Genomic DNA, 23,347 nt, shown 5'->3' with positions numbered 1-23,347 from the left:
CTTTAAAAATGGAACCTGGAGACTCTGCCAAAAATAATAACGTTTTAGAAAAATCAACTTTACTTGTTTATAGTGACAACAGCCATATACCAACCAAACACACGATGGTATATCTCATCTTTCGGTGTTTGTGAAGAAGATCAAATCATCTAGCGAAATGGTATCATGGTAAGCTTTTTGGAAAAACTTGTACCTCAATGAGTTGGGTTTTTGTACCTTTTTAATGGTAAAGTGAAAGAGCTAGACAATGTCATATTTTATGCTAACCAAGAGTGACAATACAAAACACCTACTTACTTACACCTAAAAATATATAAATTTTAACGTAAGTAGTTATTCTAATAGTACATTCAGATTGGTCACCTTAAACTTCGAGAATAACAAACTTGATTTTGTTCGTTACGTCTGCTAGTATAAATAAATAAATAAATATTATACGACATTATTACACAAATTGACTAAGTCCCACAGTAAGCTCAATAAGGCTTGTGTTGAGGGTACTTAGACAACGATATATATAATATATAAATATTTATAAATACTTAAATACATAGAAAACACCCATGACTCTGAAACAAATATCCGTGTTCATCACACAAATATATGCTCTTACCAGGATTTGAACCCGGGACCATCAGCTTCATAGGCAGGGTCACTACCCACTAGGCCAGACCGGTCGTCAAGTATGACTCTCAATGTTTACGACTTTTCTGATGACTAATAAAAGTAATAAACTATTGACCCCATTAAAGTTAGGTATAATGACGCATCCGTTGTGTAAATATTATTTGATTTGATCAATATATCGGCTGTGGAATTTCGCTTCGTCAGCAACTTGTGTATACGTCATATGATCAAATAACACGTAAAAGAGTGATGTTTACGTTGTTTATTGTTGTTTAAGACACTTACTTTTGTTAACAGTTTTCAATATTATAACTTTAAGACTTATTTAATGAGATTGAACGTCTGGCATACCAAGTAAATGGTCACAAAGTTTAGATAACACAAATTTTGTACGAGTGTTGTAAACTAAGACTAAGAAATGGTAAACAATTAATAAAATAGTTATACTTATATCAATATTTGTACATCATTCCCTTAACGTATATGACTGATTTATATCAACTAGATAGCAAAAGTGACTCGCTTACTTGGCGCAAACGGCGCATGAGCGGGAGCGGGCGCAGCAGGCGCGGGCGTGTAGGCGGGCGCGGGGGCGGGCGCGTATGCGGGCGTGTACGCGGGAGCGGGCGCCTGCACGGGCCGCGCGGGCGACAGCGGGGCCGAGCGCGGCGACAGCGAAGGTGAGTACGCTGAGCCGATGGATGAGCCGAAAGGCTTCGGGCCCGATATGTTGCTTGACGGCTGCACATACCATAAAAATATCTAAGCCCTTATTCTCAGGAGTCAAATGTAAAGCGACAAGTATCAGTGATATGTCAAGCGCAGTCGCTCGACAAGATCATTGACATTGCGTGACCTGTGTCGGCGTCAAGCGACTTTTAGCTCGACATCGTCGACAACGTCGACTTATCTGACGACATAGCGCGACAGGTGCCAGTTCCAACGCCAGACGAAGATGAGCGAGATCTGGTTTGGGTCGCGCGATGCTGACATACATGACGAAAGTATTTGTATCACATTACTAGCAAAATGTGTCGCAAATTGTTATGCTGGTCGTAAAATCGGCCGTTTTACTCTCCAGAGAAGTCCGAAACATAAAGCTTGAAACGGCAAGCATAGTGACCGTTTGACCGTTGCAATAAAACAATATTTTCAACAAGAGTATACTCACGCTGAACAGTGAAGAAGACCCGTTGCTGTAGTTGCTGGTGGCCAGTGGTGGCAGCGGGGTCGAGTACGTGTTCGTTGGGATGCGGCCGCCACTGTTGCAACAAATAAACAACTATTATATGAATTTACACAAACGTTGATATACCTGCTTTTTCCGATTCAGTGGTGCCCAAGAGCTACGTTATAAAAACATTAATTTTTTTTTAGTTGTAGTCCTTTAAACCGGATAGTACTTTTCGAAATTGACGTTTTATAGGCTGTACTAACAGCAACACACACCTAACTGGTGTAAGGCCTACCTCGTTTCGATAAAGTACAGATAAATTTTTCAAATGGTTAGTTAAAAGTGTTTCAAGAATCGTACACCAAGTTACTTCAATTGAATCTTTAAAATATTGTTTACAAGTCTGTATACTAACGGTGGTACAGTGACAGGTTCGAGATTAGGCGCCGGCGGGTTCTGGCGGGCCACGAGCTTGGCGTGGATGTCGCAGTAGAGCTTGCCGTTGAGGTTATAGTAGCCCTGGTTCTTCAGCGAAGTGCCGCATGTTGAGCACTTGAAGCACTCCACGTGAAGGTTCTTGTCCTTGATGCGGACGAAGACGCCGCTATATAAAACATACAGATTAGATTCAAGTATGGATGTGAGGCTCATGTGTGAACGTGTGATGATATTATCATGATGATAGACAGTGAGACCCATCAATGTATCGAGTTTTTATAGTTCTGGATCTGAATGTTTTGTTTGCCTTAATGTGAATGAAAAACAAAATGCAGCAAAATTTGGCGCAACATTAGAAACAAATTTGAATTGTGATTAAACATTTAACGAACTGATGCCTAGAAAGGCGCGTGAAGAAATTGAAACAATCTTGTGGTCATTTTCTGTGTGCGTGTTCTACTTTTTACAAACATGCCCACCCAACACGTGCCACTTGATATCTACCATTCAAAATGAAATGAACATGACATGTAAGTAATGAAAAATGTAACGAGAGTCATGCTAACTGTCATGATGCCTCCTAGTTCGCATTCTTACTACGAAACGAATACAACATTGAAAGAAGAGTGTTAATATAAAGTGATGACAGATGGCATTCATCATAATTAGATGATACATCTATAAAATGTAGTGAGATGAAAATGAAGAGTGAATCAGTAATTCGTAGGATAACTAATATGAGTTGTGAAAAGTTAAACAATTAACTGGCTGGACGTAAAAGTGTGTTCCAACGAACAAAAATTAGATCTGCCAAGTTAATTTACAAGTTACTGCTCCATTAAAACAAACCCGAGCCAATTTCAACGAGATTCAAGGGAGCCGCAACAGGAACATGATCGAACATATATAATACTACATTAGATCTAATAGTGCACAGATCGACACGGTCGCAAACACGTCACGGCATTCACGGCCCTTACATAATGTAGCGATTACAGTCCGAGCAATAGGGCGTGTCGTTGACCACCGGCAGCGCGCCGGCTTCGGGCTGAGGTTGAGCCGGGACTCCCAGAGTCACGCTGCCGTCCGGGAGGACCTGGTGGCAGCCGACAGGGATGCTGGGCCGGTGTGGAGCTGCAGGGGCTAGCGTTGGAGGCGCCGGCGCGGCCTCAGGCTCTGAAGCTTGGACGGCGCTTGGCTCCGGCGTCTGCGTGCCCTGAGAACGAGGCTGTGGTGTCCCGCACTGCGGGGTCCCGCCATGCGGGGTACGCGGTTGCGGGGTCCCGCGCTGCGAGTTCGCCGACTGCCCCGGCCCGCCGATCACGCGCGGCGTGGCCGAGCGCGAGCGGTGCGTCTTGTACAGCGCGCACGGCGTGCGCCCCACGCTGGCCCGCGAGTAAAAGTGAGACGCCTCTGCCGGCCGCAACAAACCGTTACAAATATAACAAGAGGGAAGGATGCCGGGAACCATGCCGGAAACTGTACACCGATCGGCCCGTCGACATACAATACATTCCATGCAACAAGGAACACTTTGAGGATACTTCTTAAAGTCAAATAAGTTTATTTCTCCCGATTAAAATACGCGTACTTATAATCTTGCGCAAGTTGCCAATTTAGATATCGACAGCTCAATCGGCGCGCGCCACAAATGAACGATAGCCCTAGTGTTTGCCCCCGTGTCGGTCCGCGCGTGTCGTCCGACTTACGTGATGAGTCGCTCGCACTCTTCGCAAATGTTCTGTCCGACGGGTAAGCCCCCGGTGTTGTTCAGGGGCGCGTCAGGCCTCGTGACGGGCGCCTGCACGTGGCGCAGCCCCGTGGCCGCCGGCGGAGCGCCCGGAGCAACCTCTACTCGCCAATTCATATTAACAGCCATTTAGAAAATTTTGCTCGGCCATTAACGGTCGGAAATGATCGTGTAGGAAACATAAAACCGATTACGATAGCGCGCTGACGCTTTTCAAGGCTATTATAAAAATACATTTTCTGTATTAAGTTACCCAAGATTCTTGCAAGAGTCTTATGCACAATTAAGGCTATTCTCGTGCAACCAATTTTGATGACTTGACTAATATTTCGGTAAATGAACAGACCCCCATTTATGTTACAAACTTTTTCGGGACTTTATAATTTCTGCCAAGGTTCAACTACCTATTCAAATTCCTTTAAAACTGAAGTTGTACCAAAATGATGGTGAAATATTTACAAGATGGCAGTTTTACAACAAAAATGTAGTCAAGTTACAGAAATATCACCACATATTAAAGTGTTACACAAGTAGGATTTAGAGGGAGTCTCACCTGGCTCGGGATCGTTCTGTTCTTCCTGCAGAACCTTAAACACGGCGCTCTTTTCCGCATCGTACGTTTTCTCGTTCTTCTTGAAGTTTACTCTGTCAAGGAAAACATTACATTGGTACGAATACACACGGCATTTCGCCTACGGGTCCAGGGTTTATAACTACTGAGGCTTTAGCTTGGCAATTACATATCTATTAGTCGGGAGTATTAGTTCTTGCAAGTATGCATGCGAACATTGCAGGCATTTAAATGTATTCTCAAAAATACAATCTCATAGTAAATTATATAAAACTGTGTTTCGGATTTCGTAGGCTTTGTGTGTTTACTTGACACCCGTAATTCCTAATAAGAAATGTACATATATCACCATGTTTTATTAAAATATTTTACAAGGGTCTTTTTAAGCTGCCCTCATCCAGCATTTCCATGCGATTTAATTTCATTGTCAACTGGAGCCACAGGCCAGCAATCAGCATGCATCAGGAAACCAAAATCATAATGCGGTTCAAAGAGTTTTTTTAAGTGTCTACAGTCGTCACGCCCCTCAGCTGTTATGATAAGACTCAGAAGAAGAATTTTACTGTAATTTTTGTCAGGACATAAAAAGAGTCTACAAAACACCGATGTCGCATGCGATTTTGAATACATAGCAGCGTTTGAATGAACAATTTAATTCATTTCATTGTACCTCAGTAGTCGGCCATATATCCAAAATTGCATGCAATTATCGGTATGTAAAGCCCAATTAATTACTTACCCAAGCACGCCTCCCGCAAGCACCTCAGTTTGGGCAGAGAGAGTTTCCGCGATGGTTTGATCGGAGTACATCTTCACGGGCGTGTTGTATTGCTTGTTCACTATGCTTTTTACGTTGTCGCCGTTCATCTGAGGACAAAACACTCATATGTAGATTTCCACAAAAATGAAACTTCCTTATAACTGCGTCAGTAACACTAAACGCCATGCGAAAATGGCGTACTCACACCAAGATCATGGGTAGGTACATGCGAGCAAAGATAATTTGAAATAGAGGTGGATTATTCTTATTATTTCACTGATATGTGTTAAATTTGTTAAATATCAAAAAGTGGCGCCATCTAATAAAGCATAGGCCAAAAGTTATGGCGCCATCGCTCGAAAAGATGCCGCCGCTTTCTTTCTAGATTGAAAGTGGTCTTTTGATATAGGATCTATTTGTAATAGGCGATGTTAGTCCAATACTTACATAACCAAACGGCTTAGCGACGTTGTTGTGTCCCGATCCGAAGGCGAGGCTGGGCTGCGGCGTGGCCTTGAGCGAGGTGTTGGTGACCGGGGTAGGGGAGGTTCCGAGAAGCCGAGAGCCGGGCCGCGGCAGGCTGCCTGTGGGGGTCACTGTGGGCCGCCAGGTGCCGCCACCACTGTGAGATGTAACAATACTTGTGAGAACATGATAAAGAAAAGCCTAGGAACTTTTTGCAATATTATTAATAGTATGCTGTTTTTAAACCTGCAGCTTTGACTTTGACTTATTATTTTTCACCTTTCCTATATGGGACTAATAGGATTAGCAAAAAAACTGTCTGTCATGTCATAATTAGCTAACAATTCTGATGATCAGAGAAGTAAATTACCAAAAATGGAAAATTTTCTTCATAGTAAAATCTCGTAAACCTCTCAAAATTCCATTCCACTTTCCAACGCTTCATTATTATTAAGTCCTGATGTGGCTCCTTTGAAATTACCCTGGTCTTATTGGGTGGTATTCAAATTTTTTTGACATTTTCTGCAGTCTGTATTGAATAAGGTCAAATTTAGACTACCGATGTCGAAGCGTGATCATGACTGTTGTTGAATAGCGGCTATGTTTAACAAACTTTTACCGGGGGGTGCTTACCGTTGGATGGCAAGTCCTAGAGCGGCACCGGCAGCTCTGATAGTGTCCTGCCCTTCTTCGTGTCGGAGCGTCTATTCACTTATTACGCGGGTGTCAGTGTCAATCCACTGACTTTCCTGGATAGTGGCTTACCGTTGGACGACGAGTTCTAGGACACCACCAGCAGCTCTGATAGCGTCCTGCGCTTCTTGATGTCTGAGCGTGAACACGTCTGTGTTGTTGACTTTGATGAGTGCGTCGCCGGCTTGAAGCCCGGCACGCTCGGCAGGGCTGCCGCCGTTAACCTGAAACAAGGAGCAGCTTGCTTAAAAATCACAATATTTAACAAAAAAACTGACAACATTTAATAGTTTCATTCACTTTACGTAATGGTGCTTTCCGAAACGAAATGCACGGCTTAATATAAAAACAGTCTCTATAGGTGTGTAATACATAGTTTGGTTTATTCCCTTGATGTCAACAGAATCCCATCATCAGATCTGATGACAATGCGACTAACTGAGCAGGATACCTTTTCAAACAAAATACAACAATCCAAGTTGGTCCAGCTGTCTTCGAGAAAGTATTGTAGAGATATGGAAGATCACACCGTTCTTGTATTCGTAATACGTTCAAAAACATTCCTCCGCAGTTTTAAAACCTTTTATAAACAATAGACCTATGAGTAAATACCAATGACCACAACCAAAGTATTCGGGTGCCTCTAATTCAGAATTTTCTATTTCTTTAATTTATTTATTATAATTTCGGTTAATGATCTGTTTTATTATTCTGTCCCCGTTTTAAGATTTTCAGAATAGGAATGCGGTTAAACCGAAGAAGGAAGATTTAAAACCTAACTACCTATAACCCCATCCTAAAAATCCTAATAATTTTCTAATCCTGACCTCGAACGTACTTTCTTATAACTATCTCCATCAATCTGATCTATTTTATCACCCTGTCCCACATAAGATATTCTGTTCTGGCTAAGAATGCGAGCAAGCAGAAAAATAATTTAAAAAGCTAACAAAAACGTAAAGCCTTTTTTGTTAGCTTACTTAACTTAATTATATTTTCACAAAACGATCTCCATCAATGATCTTTTTATCACCCTGCCCCACATATATAAGATGCGTCTAGGAATGCGAGCAGCGGAAGGAACATGACGTCACTGGCGCGCGCGCCGGGCGCAGCAAAAACTGGACGATGTCATGCATGCCTATATTTAGTCGTTAATTAACTAAAGGTAAGCTGCGGCGAATCATTCATATAATGGACCGCACATGTTGTAAAATTAAATTCTTTTTGAACAGATATGAATAGATAATTTGCAAAATGAGACGGGATGCCGACGAAGACTTCTTTGCTTATTTTTAAGCGTATAATGAAACGAAGGTTTTTTTTATACTACGTCGGTGGCAAACAAGCATACGGCCCGCCTGATGGTAAGCAGTATCCGTAGCCTATGAACGCCTGCAACTCCAGAGGAGTTACATGCGCGTTGCCGACCCTAACCCCCTCCCGCCCCTCGTTGAGCTCTGGCAACCTTACTCACCGCCAGGAACACAACACTATGAGTAGGGTCTAGTGTTATTTGGCTGCGGTTTTCTGGAAGGTGGAGGTACTTCCCCAGTTGGGCTCTGCTCTAGATCTGGAATGACATCCGCTGTGCTGTGCCCTACCACACAAAGCGAGATGACATTCACAATGCCCATACCTCTCTTGTGGACGTAGTTTAAGGACGTACCCGGGTCCAAGGTGAACAAAATAGAATAAATCTTCTAATGTAATTGATGGCCAATGTAAAAAAAAAACTAAATGAGATTTAACTGTCAGAAGCTTTGGATATAGTGGTTAGATGAAAAAGTAGTACCCAGGTAGTTTTTTAGTGGTCGTTATAAACGTGACCAAGACTTATTTTTTTACATTAAAAACCTACAATACAGTCATGTACTCGTATTTATGTTGAATGATAGTACATATTAGTAATTAGAATCTTTCAATTTATTTATAAGTAATAATCAATCTTAGTTAGTCATAGTAATACCCCTGTATAAATCTCTTACGTATATTGCTATTTTGAATAAAATTTTATGTAGGTACCACCAAACTCTCTATAATTTTTTATATTAAAGGAAAAAAAAATTACGCTTTCGGCAGGACTTGAACCCGAAAACTCTGCAATCCGAGCATTGCTCTTAACCAATTGAGCTACGGATGAAGAAGGAGAAGCTTACAATTTTTCTCTAGTAATCTCTTAAGATCAATAGTGGTATTTCGAAGGAGCATCTACGATATGACGCAATTTTCGTAACTAGACATTCCTCACCCACAAATGCTATCTCCTCAGGACAAAAGACAGATCCATTAATAAAACCACCTACAAGAAAAGGTAAACAACTCATGTGCCAGCCATCTTGGTCCACAGCCAAGCTGTCATTCGGCCGAATATATGCTAGACATACAGGTCGTACCTAAGGCCCACGCAGATCAATCTGTCAACAATATTGCCGATACAGGGCAAGATGCAGAAAGAAGACGTGATACGACATTGCAAGTGTAATGTCCCAGTTTCATTTACCAACAGAAAATATAACTGGCTTTTTCTGGACCTTATCTTGTTGCAATAAGGTGTACGATTAGCTTAGTTGGGTCGAGTTTTCGCATATATCAACAACGCGAAGGATTTTAAAGATAGGTCGATTAAGTCGCAAATGAGTCATAGGCCAAACATGAGATTTATCACTTGGCGCATTCGACTGAGATAATCAATATGGTTGGCCGGTCGAAGTATTTTAGGTACAGATGGCGCCAGAATAGGTCGTACCTGTCAATCCTACGAATACGCTCAAATTACTTTTTAGGCCAGGATTTATCTAAGCCAAGTCTCAGAACAAAACTTACAAAACTAGAGACAGGTAAAACCTATGCTGGCGCTGTCTATGCAAACCTTTGACAGTTTCCAACCTCATTGATATAATTTTAAATGTTAACGGACGTTCCTCTTTGGGCTACGAGTATTATATTTTCCGATCACCATGATTTTCCATTCCTCTGCTTAATTTTGAATTGCATAAACACTTCAATTTGATGCAGTATGCAAAACTGCATGCCTATCCATCACAACAAAATGTGCAAGGCAAGCGTCAAGCCTTGCATACTTGCAGTTTATATGCACAAACGTAAAGAATGCACCACGCAGATGTCTGACCTCAAGCTGCAAACTATGTTAATAACAAATGCAATTTGACATAATTAGTTGCACATTTAACGAAAAATGGATCTACTGCCAACTTAACCACTTTTTTCGAGTTTAAACGAGTTTTTGGTATGGGTCAATTGAATTAAGAATTTGCACCTTACGAGTGGCCTTATAGCGAAAGTGGTTGACCTACCTTGAAACTAAAATTATGGCGCCAATTTGCAACAGCGAACAGGAAACTTGTAGAAACACTTTAGCCGCCACAGTATATTTTCAATGACTAATTAATAACTATATGTAGAACACTGTCATAAGGCTTAATGTCAGCCCCTTTAATTTACACGAAGTCCCACACAACGTCGTCTTAATTTTTTTTTAATGTCCCTTGAACGTCCTTCTCTAAGAATGCACCGAACGATTTCAACGCTAAATTGTTTTGAAACACTAATTTCCACGCACTTGTTATTATAGTATTTATTCGGAAGCTATGACTCACATTACGACCTTACGGAAAACAAACGTAACTATATCCCGACACGAACAATTTCAATGACATCAAAAACTTCAACAGCTGTAATGCTCAATTGTTTTAATTTAAACATAACGCACACTTTTTTTTAATTATTTAGATGCCTGGACTAAGCCAGTGGCCAGTTATCAATCTCGGCGTGCCGTATCTTAAAAAGCGCGTACGCTGTTACATGTCGTTTAAATAGTTGTGTAACTGCCCCCTCCATACCTCCATATTGTTGTTATTCTTATCGTGACAAAGTGCATCGTCTTGATCAACCAGTTAAGGTGATCTCCGATTAAAGTCTACCATTGTCAACACTGCTAACAGACTGAATTTCAACCTTATGGCACAGTCATAAGATCCACAGATGATCTGTTTAGAGTGTTAGTATTATAACTAAACAAATCGTCTTATCAAACAAGAGGTGTAAAATAGTTGGGAGCTTGCCAAATAGACCAGGTACTTTAAACTTCGGACGCGACAAATAATTTTCTATTTTCTAATACTGGGGTTCTTAATGATGATATTCATTGTTGTGACTACTGACATACCACAACGACTATTTGTAATGTAGATAATGACTTAAGGACAAAAAAGCAGAATACCTGGGGCGCGTGCTAAAAGTAAAGGTGCCTCAGCGTGGTACAATTAGCACGCGCTAAAAGGTTTTATATTTATTTTGTTCTTAAGAGGTAAGACCGTAAACCAACATTGCTGATAATCATGTAACACTAAGTATGAGTTAATTAAAGGGGTTGGCATTTCAAAGGAGCAACTAGCAGCAAAGAATCAGCTCTGTCTGTTTATATATAATCTTTTAACAATATCTAGATTGGCAAATATAACATTAAAAGTAATTGCAGTTTTTGCATAGCAAAAATCTTTTCAGCAACGCACTTTGCATGGCAATATTGGCAACTATACATATATACGTATGTATATATACGTAACCCCATACATATTTTGTTTTTCTAGTTCTATTTTAATTCTTTTTACATTTGATCTTGAGTTCAGTAGTTGACTGTTACGTTACGGATCACATTATTCTGGTAATCTTGAAGCGTGAGCTAGACATATATGTTGAATATACTCAACTGCCAGGATTCAGTATTCCTGAGGCCTTATTACGGCCTCGGTACTGGCGCCCGACTGGCGAGTACAGTCAGACTCGGAAGTAGCTGTACTACTAAAGTGTATACAGTTTAGCTGTACACTTTAGTAGTACAGCTACTTCCGAGGTGAAATATGTCCCGGTTGGCGGTTTATTTTCATTTTTGAGAAAAGTATTAGAGTTAGGAAAAAATTGTCAATGTAAGAAATCATCCTTAATAAATTCTTAACAAATAAGGTTAGGTATATGTTTTTTTTGATATAATGCACCATTTTCATGTTATAACTACATGAACTTCGACAAAATTTAGCTGTAGAACAAGCTGGTTCTCCCTATACGATTTCTTTCAGTATTATGTTATATTTTATCTACCTACCTGTAACATGAAAATGGTGCATCATATAAAAAAAAAAATACAACCTTTTTGTTAAGAATTTAATACGGATTATTTCTTTCATTGACCTCTGTACAGTTTACTTGTGTACTTTGTAAAATGTATACTTTTACAAAAAAAAACTGTCAACTGGGACATATTTCTTGCTAAAAGGGGGATTTCGTCAGGGGGAGGGGAGGGGACGCAACGTTGACGCAACTGCGCAGCGACGCCATTTTACAGGGCGCTGACTAGACGCCGACGCAGACACTAGTGTCGGGTGGCCCTAAGGGCTATTAATTTTTGCCATATCAAGGTTTAAAAGCCTTTTCGGAAGTAATTAAAACATTTCATTTTCCGCAATCGCGTATGTTATGTTACTGATTTTCAAAAGTTTACTTTACTGACATTATAATAAGGTTATAAATCGTATACCTACGTTTGTAGATATTCGTGGTATGAAGTTATGTTGTGTAATCAGTAATCATTTATTGTTTTCATAGGTAAGTACATTAGATGTTACATTTGGATGTCGGACAGCTATGAACCCTGTAAGGGCACTGCAAATTACAATTATTCCTTTAACTAACTAATAATAATACTTAACATATTCTTAATCTAATGTGTAAAGTTGACATTGTTGACATGACAATAATTGCCAAGGTAGAAAGAAAATAAAATAACACAAGGTACTTACTTACTTACATGTCAGTGCTGATTTATGTTAAAGTTAATTAAAGTGGAGTTAAAGAAAAGGTAAGTAACTGACAAACTGTCATTTCACATTTTTAACGACTATGTCAATTTGTACATGACAGTTAATTGTGTTAGTGGTACCTAGTTTGGGTGAATTGCATAAAAAAGGTACATAATTAAGCGTAGTTAAGAAGCTGTGATTAGTCTTAAGTTAATTGATTCACTTGTGTAACAAACATTACCCATGTAAATTGTATAAATTTATTGTGCTAAATTCATACACATTAGTCTATTAGTATACATTTACACACTGCATTTTTTTATTGAGTATTATTTATTAAAATACAGTGGTATTCTTAAATATAGTCGTAGCCCCAAAAAACTCAACAATGAGTTTGACTGTGCGGTCGTCGTCTCTATTGTACCTGAAATAACTTATACTAGGTAATTAATTACTACAATGTAAGGAAATCTTTTATTAACGTAGATTTAAAAGTCTTATTACTTTTACGTTTTATAGCTATAGCCCGAGCCCTCTTGCGCATGAGAGGAGGCCTGGGCCCAGCAGTGGGACGTATATAGGCCGAATTATTATTATTATTATTTATGGCTTCAGGCAAAGTATTAAGTAAGTATGGAATTAATTTCCTAAGTTTTATCTCCGTAGTTCTTAGTTATTAATTCTAGGTAAAACTTAAATAGGTTTAGATGTCGTAATACAATGGAATCAATTAACTTTTGATTAATTACACTGATAAGACTGAATTTGAACCCTAATAAGATCTAAGGGATAAATTTAGATAACAGTTTATGTGTTGTCACATGCTGTCAAATACTTTTTTTTTTTAATGGCGCATGTGCAACGGAGATGTAAAGCGGTTATAAACACTACTAGCAATACATTTCCAACATTAGAATTTAGAATTATCGAAACGTCTCATGAATGTCGTGCAAATAATTTTACAATTTTATTGGCGTTTGAACTTTACGTAATAAATAAAATTACCCATTTTTAGAAGCAATTTTTTTTTAAATAGTTCTTTTGCATAAATTGTTACAAATTTTTAAAGTGCGTTTTAGACCTATGTTCGTGATTTTTTTCTATCGAGTGAAAGTTTATGAAATCAGGATTCGATTCGCTGAAGTCCCTATAGAGAAAATTCTCAAGATTGCTAATTCAAGTTTTGGCAACCGTATTGTTATTTATCTCAAACAAGGGTACGAATGTTAAAAACTCCGCTCTCTGAACCTAATACTAGGAGTGGGGAGACACTAGAGCGTTCGGCCATTCTCGGCTCCGTTCGGCTCAGCATTGCTCCGAGCAATTTATTAAGGTTGGCACAACTTGACGTCCCTTTGCGTGCACAACCACAGATAAGATAATGACTTGAATTTTGACAGCCCAAAGTAGCCGAAAGGGATAGTGCCATACATTAAAAAGAGACAGCGTGATGTGTCCCTGAATTGTTATCAAACTTTGGTTCCGTAGGAAGTGTAATTTCTGTACGGTAGTACTATTACATTTTTTTATCCCGTAGACTAAAATTACATTCCATGTGTTGCTGGTTTTTTACGTCTTATAAATAGTGATGTGCTACAACCGGTACTAACCGAAAATAAACTATTGGGAGTTACTTATATAGGCATGTAACACCATTTTGAGGCATTTAGAAAGTTTGTATCCAGGTCTAAACACAATATTTCTAATATTTAAAAGCGATTTTATTGTAAGATTAACAGTCACCTCGAAGCTCATAATGCAATTTTTAAATGTTTGAGTGGATTAGTAGTCAGTAGATTTTATTTATTGTTTACTTCCTATCATGTACTGAGTAGATTTTATTAATTGTTTATTTTGAATCTAAAATTAGTTTAATATTTATCGGTTATTCACAAACCGAAATCAAAGATCAGCACTATTTGTTTTAAGCTGGTCACATTATTTCTACGTTTGACATTTGTTGTTGTCATTTTAGTCTACGGAATAAAAGAACAGACTATAGTAGGTACCTAAGAGAGGTTGTCGTTGAGATTCAAGATGGCGAAGACGTCTCGAGAATATTTTTTTGTGTTTTGCTCATTTATGTTGTTCAAAGTGTAGTATTGATAGCTTATTATGCAGTGAACTATCGTGGAAGTGTGCAGCTAATGAAAAACTAATCTTGAAACGCGTTTAACCATGTTTTAATCAACATCCGGTAATCCATCGTGGCTTTTAGTAAAGTCCCGCTATCTCTTTACTAAAAGCAACTACCGAACAACGTCATGCTCTACGAGCACACTTAAAACTTACAACGAAACTTGACATTGGCAAAATCATCATAGATTTGATGGAAGCCATATTTTAAAAGAAGAAGAAGGTACCTAAGACAGACAATGGATATAAATGTATGTAACAAGGATGCCCAAGACAAAACGTGACTTACTCTTGAATAGATCTCGCAAAGACTTCAGTGTTGTTATTCTCAGTACCATTATCAAAACTATTAAGGGGCGTAAAGCCGGGAAATCAGAAAGAAATAAGACATGGCGCGCCTCGCGAAACTTGCGACGGAAGATATGGCCATCGTGCGGGTTATTACATTTTATCTCACACTGAAAATATAAGTATTTGTTTTTAAAATTTTACTCGTCAGATCCCTGTACTATCACTAGCTATTTTGTATTAAAATGATAGGTACGTTTTGCCTACTTTAATACAATATATAATGATTATTTTAGGTTGTGGCTAGAGTCTACCCTTTCAAATATAATCTCCTGGTTTCCGTGTGATTTTTAAAATTTTAAACGTGTAAAATTTCAATACAAAAATGACTTGACGCCCGTACGTTTTGACGTTCAACAATTGTACAGACGGCCTAAGTGAAATTGTAATGGCTTCTTCAAGAAATACAGGTATCTTTTGATCTGCCTAATTACAAATTTAAATTTATAATTTAAAAAGTTTTCTCAGTGTCGGCGAAAAGTATTTAAACGTCAAAATTTTCGCGCGCCACTTGTTTAATTTAATAGTGAAGGTCATCAAAGTGATCGCCCGCCTTAACAGCAGTGTTTTCCTTGTATATTTTATTAGTGTGCCCTCGCACGCGCGGGCCTTATATGGCAGTAACAAGAACGACGAACACCACAGGGCCTTACATGCAAAACAGGGGGTTATTCCGAGGGCCAGCGAGTCGACTAGCTACTGGGGTAAATTAATACACGCCCTATTCACTAGTGGCTCTGTGAGCTGTAGACCTCGCGAACGCATGGTTCTGTTATTTTTTTTTTCTAAAAAACGAATTGAATAAAAATAACGTCACAAAGTTCATCAGAAGGGCTTAGAAATGCGACCTGTAAAGGAAAACAGCCGGTCACCGAAGTAATTTTGGCCCATACTGAATCGGGGAGACGTAGACGCTTCAGTAGCGCTAAGCTAAGCTAAAACGTAATAAAGTATGCTACTGTTATATTTTTTTTATCTCTTTCTGTCATCTAAGTTTACCCGGTTGCGTCCTCAGCTACTGCTGTGGCGCCCAGCAAGCCGCTTTCCGATTATATCTCTCCCACTTTGCCCGCCCAAGTGTAAGTAGTGACCGTAGTGACTATATAGAGACTGATTGAGAGAGGTGATGTGATGTCGACCCTTAGAAACCTGTACACTCCTTTGAAACCCCTGTAATCCCGCGAGAAATCCTCGGCAGAGATTTTATACCACAGCCAGATCGTTCGGTCGGGGTAGCTACGTTCCTTTGGGATGGGTAGGTAGATCAGATACAATCGACGTCAAAGATATGTGTCGAAGTCTAGACCCCAGTCAAAGATCCCAGTTTGTCGCTTACCATAAGGACGAGATTTGCTTGTATCTTTATATGAAAAACCTGTTAACGCGTCCTTATGGCAAGCGACAAAGTGGGATTTTTTGCTTGGAAACGACACTTATGTAGCTATACATTTTTCGCCTTATTACGACTTTACAACTGAGTAAGTTGCAAAAGTGTAAACATATCTTTAACGTCGACTGTACGTTTAGGCACCCGCCATAATGAGAAGTAACTATTGCAATAACATTGGACACATATTAATCGAACGAATACATGTTCAGAAAACAATTTGCACCTATCAGAACTGCAATAATCTCGAACAAGAGCTGTCGAAACCTTGCTTCATTAGTATACAGAGATTTAGTACGGAATGCCAAGCCGGCTATATGACCACACTGATAGTAACAGTAGCTGTCTTGACTAATCTTTATTGGACGTTATGGCCTATGTAATAAGGTCTACAAATTGCCATTCAACAGTCTGGACGATGGTAAACAACGTACGTAGGTAATTAGAAAATACTAACGCGATAATCCACAGAAGGCGTTGTCGTTCACTGTTCCAATTTCAAAACAAATCCCAGTCAGTAGAGTCACGTCTTTTGACACGTATGCGTTTTGACACTTAATTTTCTAGGCATAAGGCTTTAAGTTGTGTAGATGTTTTTGGTTTTGGTACGTGAGTCAGATTGTGTTCAATCGGAGATAGAACCAGAAGGTTGCGTAACTCAGTCCGGTCTGAGCTGGTTGGTCATTTGTATTGTATCGTTTCGATATATAGGTAAGCGAGAAGTTTAAAATATTTGAGCCCGAGGAAGACGGTTAAAAAAGTCAACAACGAATCGATTGACATCGCATTAAAGAGCTTTTAACACCTTTCTGAATTTAGTAAAATTCGATAAGAGGGACGCCGCAATACGTTAGACACGCGATAGGAGATATCTCTTTTCGTGTCTCACTTATTGCGGTGCCTTGTCAGTTACTGAATTCAAGAAGGTGTAACAAGCTCTTAAGGGACATACAAAGTAAGGATAGAACCATACCAACAAACACCCCTATTCTATGTCGCCTTTAAGTGTGAGTGAACTGAAATGGAATTTACCTTGGATCGTAATCGTAACTATGTACTTATGGGTATCTCACATATCCCCTCTGGTATTTTATAGGAACAACCATCAGGCAATTCACTGACGTGGATAACACCTAGTTAACTTCAGCCATTTCCATAGTATTTTATCTTATGGCATTCTAATCTGAGGCACGACAGCATTACGAACAATGTAATTTTATTATTCCAAAGAAGGATTTTTACTTAAGCAAACATATTCTTACTAGGTATAGCTTTTGCATAATAGATAGAACGCGTTTTAGGCTCTTGCCGCATTCATGAAATAATACTATTTGAACGGATTAAGTAGGGTCAAGGCGGGGACTGCTCAACGCAAACAGTGGTTCAACCGCCCAAAAATCGCTATACCCTTACATATTTATTACAATAATCAATGTTCGTCTAATTGAATTTGTTCAATTAATGTTTCTGCTGTATTAGCAGGGAAGCAAATAGTCTCTCTCATGTTGGAATTATATAATAAATAAAATAAATAAATAAATATTATAGGACATTATTACACAAATTGACTAACTCCCACAGTAAGCTCAATAAGGCTTATGTTGAGAGTACTTGTACTACGATATATATAATATATAAATATTTATAAATACTTAAATACATAGAAAACACCCATGACTCAGGAACAAATATCCATGCTCATCACACGAATAAATGCCCTTACCAGGATTTGAACCCGGGACCATCAGCTTCGTAGGCAGGATCACTACCCACTAGGCCAAACCGGTCGTCAACCGGAATTAGGTTGAGTGAGCCACTGTACCCGGCTGTCTTTTCCGAACCACTGTTCCCTACTACCCTAATTTTGACAGTCGTTAACTTTTCTTCAATCTACCTGTAGACCACAAGGTACGGACTCGAAATTTTAATTTCATTATGCTGTAAATAATCAATGTTGTAATCATAATTTAATGAATGCCTAACCTAACTATCGCGGTAACCGAAGACAATCTAAGGCGTCATCCAATAATTACATCACACGAATTTCTAGGTTTTTTGACCCCTCGTCACACTTGGTCACACTTGTTAACCTTCCCCCCCCTGGTGTGACATCACATTTTTCGAATTGGCTATTATTAATATTTTATCTAATTATTTTTGCTAAAAGTATTATTAGTAATTTTATAACACAAAAGAAAATTAAACGAATATCGTTCCAAAAACTCATTATTTAACTTTACAACGAATAAAAATTTTAAAAAAATCGATTACTGATGATTTTAAAGTGACGTCACAAAGTTTGTGACTCCCCCCTTCCCCTTGTCACAACATGTCACATTTTCTTGACCCCCTCCCTCCCCCTAAACGTGTGATGTAATTAATGGATGACCCCTAATATGCACAATAGTCAAATCCAAATATATCTTCTAAAGTTCGTGTCATCCACGATGACGCGCAGATTTGTGAAATCTAACCTTTAATAACTTGACAATACGAGTCAAGCCATACATCTTCGTGAATGACACGATCTATATTTGTATACCTACAACGTGCGGAGCTCGAGTCTGAGGGCCTACCGCGAACCACGTTTGACGTTTTGCCTCTCTGTCGCACTTGTAAATTCGTACGTAAGTGTGACAGGGAGGCAACACGTCGAACGTGTTTCGCGGTAGGCCCTCTGGTCATACCTACACATGTTATTGTATTCTTACTTAACTCATTCGCATCTTTCCTGTAGACATCGCAAAGACAATCGAAGGCAAATTTTTACGCTGCACCCTTACAGGCGGGATGCATTTTTTCAGTTCTTGAGACTCAATAAGAAAAACGTGATATATGTCGTTAACTTTTATTGTATTTTCAACAGAATAAACCTTTTTAGAAATGTGTTTGACCCATTCCTTTATACCTAAAGTTATTAAGTTAGAATTTCAAGTTATTATTCTGAATAGAAACAGTACATTGCGTAACGCAGTCCGGTTCATCATTTGTATTGTGTCGATATTATTCAAGTTTTTTCCTGGGTAGCGTTGAACCTCAGTCAACGCGGAACCTGTTATTTAAATGCGTCTAGACTGCGAGCAAAACCTAGGCATACAAAGGCGCCTTGGGCTTAGTTTCTAAGGTGGTAATAAAAAGTGATGTCACTTGAATCGTTTTATACTTAGTGTTCCATAGTGTTTTTTTTTTCAATAAAGACTACTATAATGCGGCGTGCAACCCTCGAATACTTTTCCGAATCGAAATACCTATATCTCTCTACAGTTCGCTTTCAAAAGTATTTGTCTATATTTGTTCTACATGTAGAGACGATAGGTAGATAGAATACTCGTTAGAGGATATGGGAGCTAAGATTTAAATATTTTAGGTGAATATATCCGTCTTGCTAACGGAAGCGGCTCCTAAAACTAGTGCGAGTGCGTAAATCTCAAAAAACGATGTTTCGTACTCGACTATTTCTTCCTCCAAAACTTAACCAAATGTAACGAAATTTTGAGATCTAAATGTTTATGAAATTATCTGTGTCAAACTGTTTTACTTTTTAGGCTAATTGATGTCAGTTTTGAATACCATACTTCTCTTTGCGGCCTAGCAAATTAGACCGTTTTTGCGAATATTTGAAGTGCACTATTGGCGCCTTAAGAAACAAAAAAAAAAAGCAAAACAGTCCGACGTACGAGTACGTTTGCAAGGAGAAATGACCACTCCTGTTGCCTCTTCAGGGTCGATACAGACCGACTGCAATTTGTACGGGAACTTCACGCCGTCTGCACGCCAACTGCAATGTCGGCGCCTTACCGGCCCTTATTGGCACACGTCAGTAAAAGATACAGCTTAAAGAAAAACAATTGATTAATGATAGAGGCAGGCGGTCTTATCGCTAAAGAGCGATCTCTTCCAGATAACGTTTCGGGTATCTTGTTAAATTATTAGAGAATATTTTTGAGGCGTATGTAGACTGATTCGACTTTGATCCTGACTATGCCTCTTGACATTTTATATATTCATTCCAATATTTTCCTTCCTTCCGCAATCATATAGGTATTTCCAATTCAATAGTTTCATTGCGTTATTGGCTACACTTTCCAATAATATTGGACACACAAGATCCTTGGAAACATCCAAGATGATCTCATAATATTACCTAGTGTAATTAGTTGTTGATAACCTAATAAAACTACCTATTAACCTATCGGAACGACTGAAGTGCCGCTGATAACTGTACAAATTGATATTATGATTGATACTGAGTTATGTTCATGAGGACTATTGACTGGTAGGTCAACGCTATCAGGAAATACGCAGTTGAACTTGAATCCTGATTGAATGCTTCTATGATTTGGATTAGAGTTAGTAGAACTCGACTAACTCGAGTGTTATGCATTTGAAATTCCAAAAAGACTCAAAAAAGACCGTACAATAAGAAGGAAAGATTAAACATTAATTTCCAAATCCCGAAGAAAAGTTTCCTCGTGGAGATGGCACTTTGCCCAGCAGTTTTGGTAGTGGTCAAAGTGATATGTTAAGATTTAGTTAGTGAAAACCGTTTTCTCCTGAAATAGAAATGTAATAGAACGACCTTAATTTCGATAGGATCGCAAAGCTATTCTTCCCTCTTGAGTAATTTGCTCCACCTCTGCCAGGGTTCATTTTTCACATATATTATGTTATTTGTTCTTAATGATATAATAAATATGGGATATGTTATGATAAATAAACTGTGGAATAAAAAAGGGTTGCTAATTATGTTTAGCCTTTTTAGGGTTCCGTAGTCAACTAGGAACCCTTATAGTTTCGCCATGTCCGTCTGTCTGTCTGTCTGTCTGTCTGTCTGTCTGTCTGTCTGTCCGAGGCTTTGCTCCGTGGTCGTTAGTGCTAGAAAGCTGAAATTCGGCATGGATATATAAATCAATAAAGCCGACAAAGTCGTACAATAAAATCTAAAAATTTAATTTTTTTGATGGTACCTCCCCTACACGTAAAGTGGGGGTGATTTTTTTTTTCTGCTTCAACCCTACAGTGTGGGGTATTGTTGGAAAGGGCTTTCAAAACTAATAGGGGTCTTTAACAAACATTTTTTGATAAAGTGAATATATTCGGAGATAATCGCTCCGAAAGAAAAAAAAATGTGTCCCCCTCCCTCTAACTTTTGAACCATAGGTCCAAAAAATATGGAAAAAATCGTGGAAGTAGAGCTTAAGAAAGACTTTAAATGAAAAATAGCGGACATGATCAGTTTAGCTGTTTTTGAGTTATCGCAAAAAGTTTCCCCTTCATAGTAAAAAGACTTTAATTAGGTACTGATTATGCAAATTTGCCTATTTGTTTAACTCGCGTAAAAGGTACCGTTTCATCCCTTGGTTAACAATTTACTATACCTTAAGCTCCAGTTTAGCTTATTGTGACGGAAGAGTAACTACGGAACCCTACACTGAGCATGGCCCGACATGCTCTTGGCCGGTTTTTTTCATATACATTTTAACCAATAGGTATGTATTATAAGTGTTTATATACATAAAAAGTTTTTATATGGAAACCGAAGACAGGAAACCGATGAATGCGTGACTATATCCACTACTCGTTAATAAACAACATCCAATTGATATCATCTGTACAAAAACGTACGACTAGCCTCATAAGTACTAGTATTAGGTATAGGGAATGCTAACCGGTTAACCGGTTAACCGGTTACCCGGTAATTTGACCAATATTACAGTCGGTAAAATACCGGTAATTTCCAGCCGTAACCGGGAATTTACCGAACGTTGTATAGGCAAATAAAAATGTAACAACCTGTTGAATTAGCCCATCTATGTCAACGTACTTACAAAAAAAAACAATTACTACGGTTTACGATTACGAAGAGACACTTAAAATACTTACTTTTCTGCATCTTATGATCTCGTCGGAGTAGGAACTAGGAAGCAATGTTTTGTGACAAATGAGTGGTCGCTAATCCCTCGCCCTTTCCCTTCTCGCCACCCTTACCCGACCTGCCTTACTATGTTCAGTGTCCTTTGTTTTAGTCTGTAGTGTCAGACAAGTGTGGAATGCGAAAGAACTTTTTCTACCGCTGGTTACTTGTGTTCAAGATATCGTTCACGAATGTCTAAGCAACGTTCTATTTTTTATATATAATTAACAGAATGATCTGATGATGACATGTTCCTGATTCCAACTCCTATCTTAAGAGCCCGGTAACGATTTTAGAGCAAAAATTTTAAATTGAAAGATTTAGTCGTTGGAATTGTACACCTTTTGTTACGTAATATCTAAATAACAAGTATTGGTTTCTATTAGCACATTTTTTTATCTTGCCTTTTAATAATGAGGTCGCAAGCGTGCGTCCCCGGTAATAGGTGACGAGAAGGGATAGTTTTTGAAAATTCATATAAATTATGGTAGTAAATTATACAAAATGATGTATAAGAACAGTTTCAGCAAATGTTGTAGATTGTTTAAGTATCAAAATTACGTTGAAATTAAGTCAATTTTCAGAGAAATTGTCACTTGTTTTGAAGTAATTTCTGGAGAAAATTGATTTCGTCTAACTTTCATTTACACTACTTCAAATTTATAGTAACAAAAATGTAGTTTATTAAAGTTGAAGTACAGGATATGTGTAATACAAAATTACCATTTTTAGCAATCCAAACTTAACGAAATTTACAAATAAGATCGACAAAATCACTGCTTTTCGCGCGTTTATCTAAACGTCCATCACAAAAAAAAACATTAAGTACTAATTAAGTGAGTCTGTTAATAGAAACCAGTACTTGTTATTTTTAATAGTTAACAAAAGGTGTACAATTTCATGCGCTTAATCTATCAATTTGACATTTTTGCGACTTAAATCGATAACGGCCTCTTAAAGTGCAATTTTAAAGTAACTAGTGTTAAAATGATATGAAACTAGTCTTGCTGTTAAATATTTTTTTTTCTTATATTTACTAGATTTTAATGAATGTTGATTAAGGTTTTAGTTACTTTAATAACAATATTATATTGATAGATGTGTAAATGCAAACGTGTATGACATTTAAATGACGACTGTCACTTTTTTGTTACCCTTTGATTACTGCGATTTTTAAAGAATTAAAAAAGTTTAATGTTGCTTATTTAATGTACAAGTTCATTTCGCTTTGAAATTATACATGTTTGATTTTTTATTTAATATGA

General features: G+C 38.3%; 1 protein-coding gene across 4 annotated transcripts in view; it reads right to left on the bottom strand.

Annotated features, from left to right (window-relative positions):
• The window catches only part of LOC133520121 (PDZ and LIM domain protein Zasp), an 89,013-nt gene that overhangs the window by 12,024 nt on the left and 53,642 nt on the right, over positions 1-23,347 (bottom strand). For 2 of the 4 annotated variants that reach the window (XM_061854448.1, XM_061854451.1), the window contains exons 3-10: positions 6,551-6,702; positions 5,768-5,942; positions 5,300-5,427; positions 4,543-4,634; positions 3,220-3,652; positions 2,217-2,405; positions 1,799-1,889; positions 1,155-1,368 (exon numbers count right to left, since the gene is read on the bottom strand). In XM_061854448.1, coding sequence (XP_061710432.1) covers positions 1,155-1,368; positions 1,799-1,889; positions 2,217-2,405; positions 3,220-3,652; positions 4,543-4,634; positions 5,300-5,427; positions 5,768-5,942; positions 6,551-6,702 — 1,474 coding nt within the window. Of the gene's footprint in view, positions 25-1,154; positions 1,369-1,798; positions 1,890-2,216; positions 2,406-3,219; positions 3,653-3,948; positions 4,091-4,542; positions 4,635-5,299; positions 5,428-5,767; positions 5,943-6,550; positions 6,703-23,347 lie in introns of all 4 variants that reach the window. The other 2 variants (XM_061854450.1, XM_061854449.1) reach the window with 2 other exon arrangements.

The sequence above is a fragment of the Cydia pomonella genome, chromosome 7 (assembly GCF_033807575.1).
Source record: "Cydia pomonella isolate Wapato2018A chromosome 7, ilCydPomo1, whole genome shotgun sequence".
Classification (NCBI taxonomy): Eukaryota; Metazoa; Arthropoda; class Insecta; order Lepidoptera; family Tortricidae; genus Cydia; species Cydia pomonella.
The sequence above is the reverse complement of the archived record's forward strand: the minus strand, read 5'-3'. Positions and strand labels throughout refer to the sequence as shown.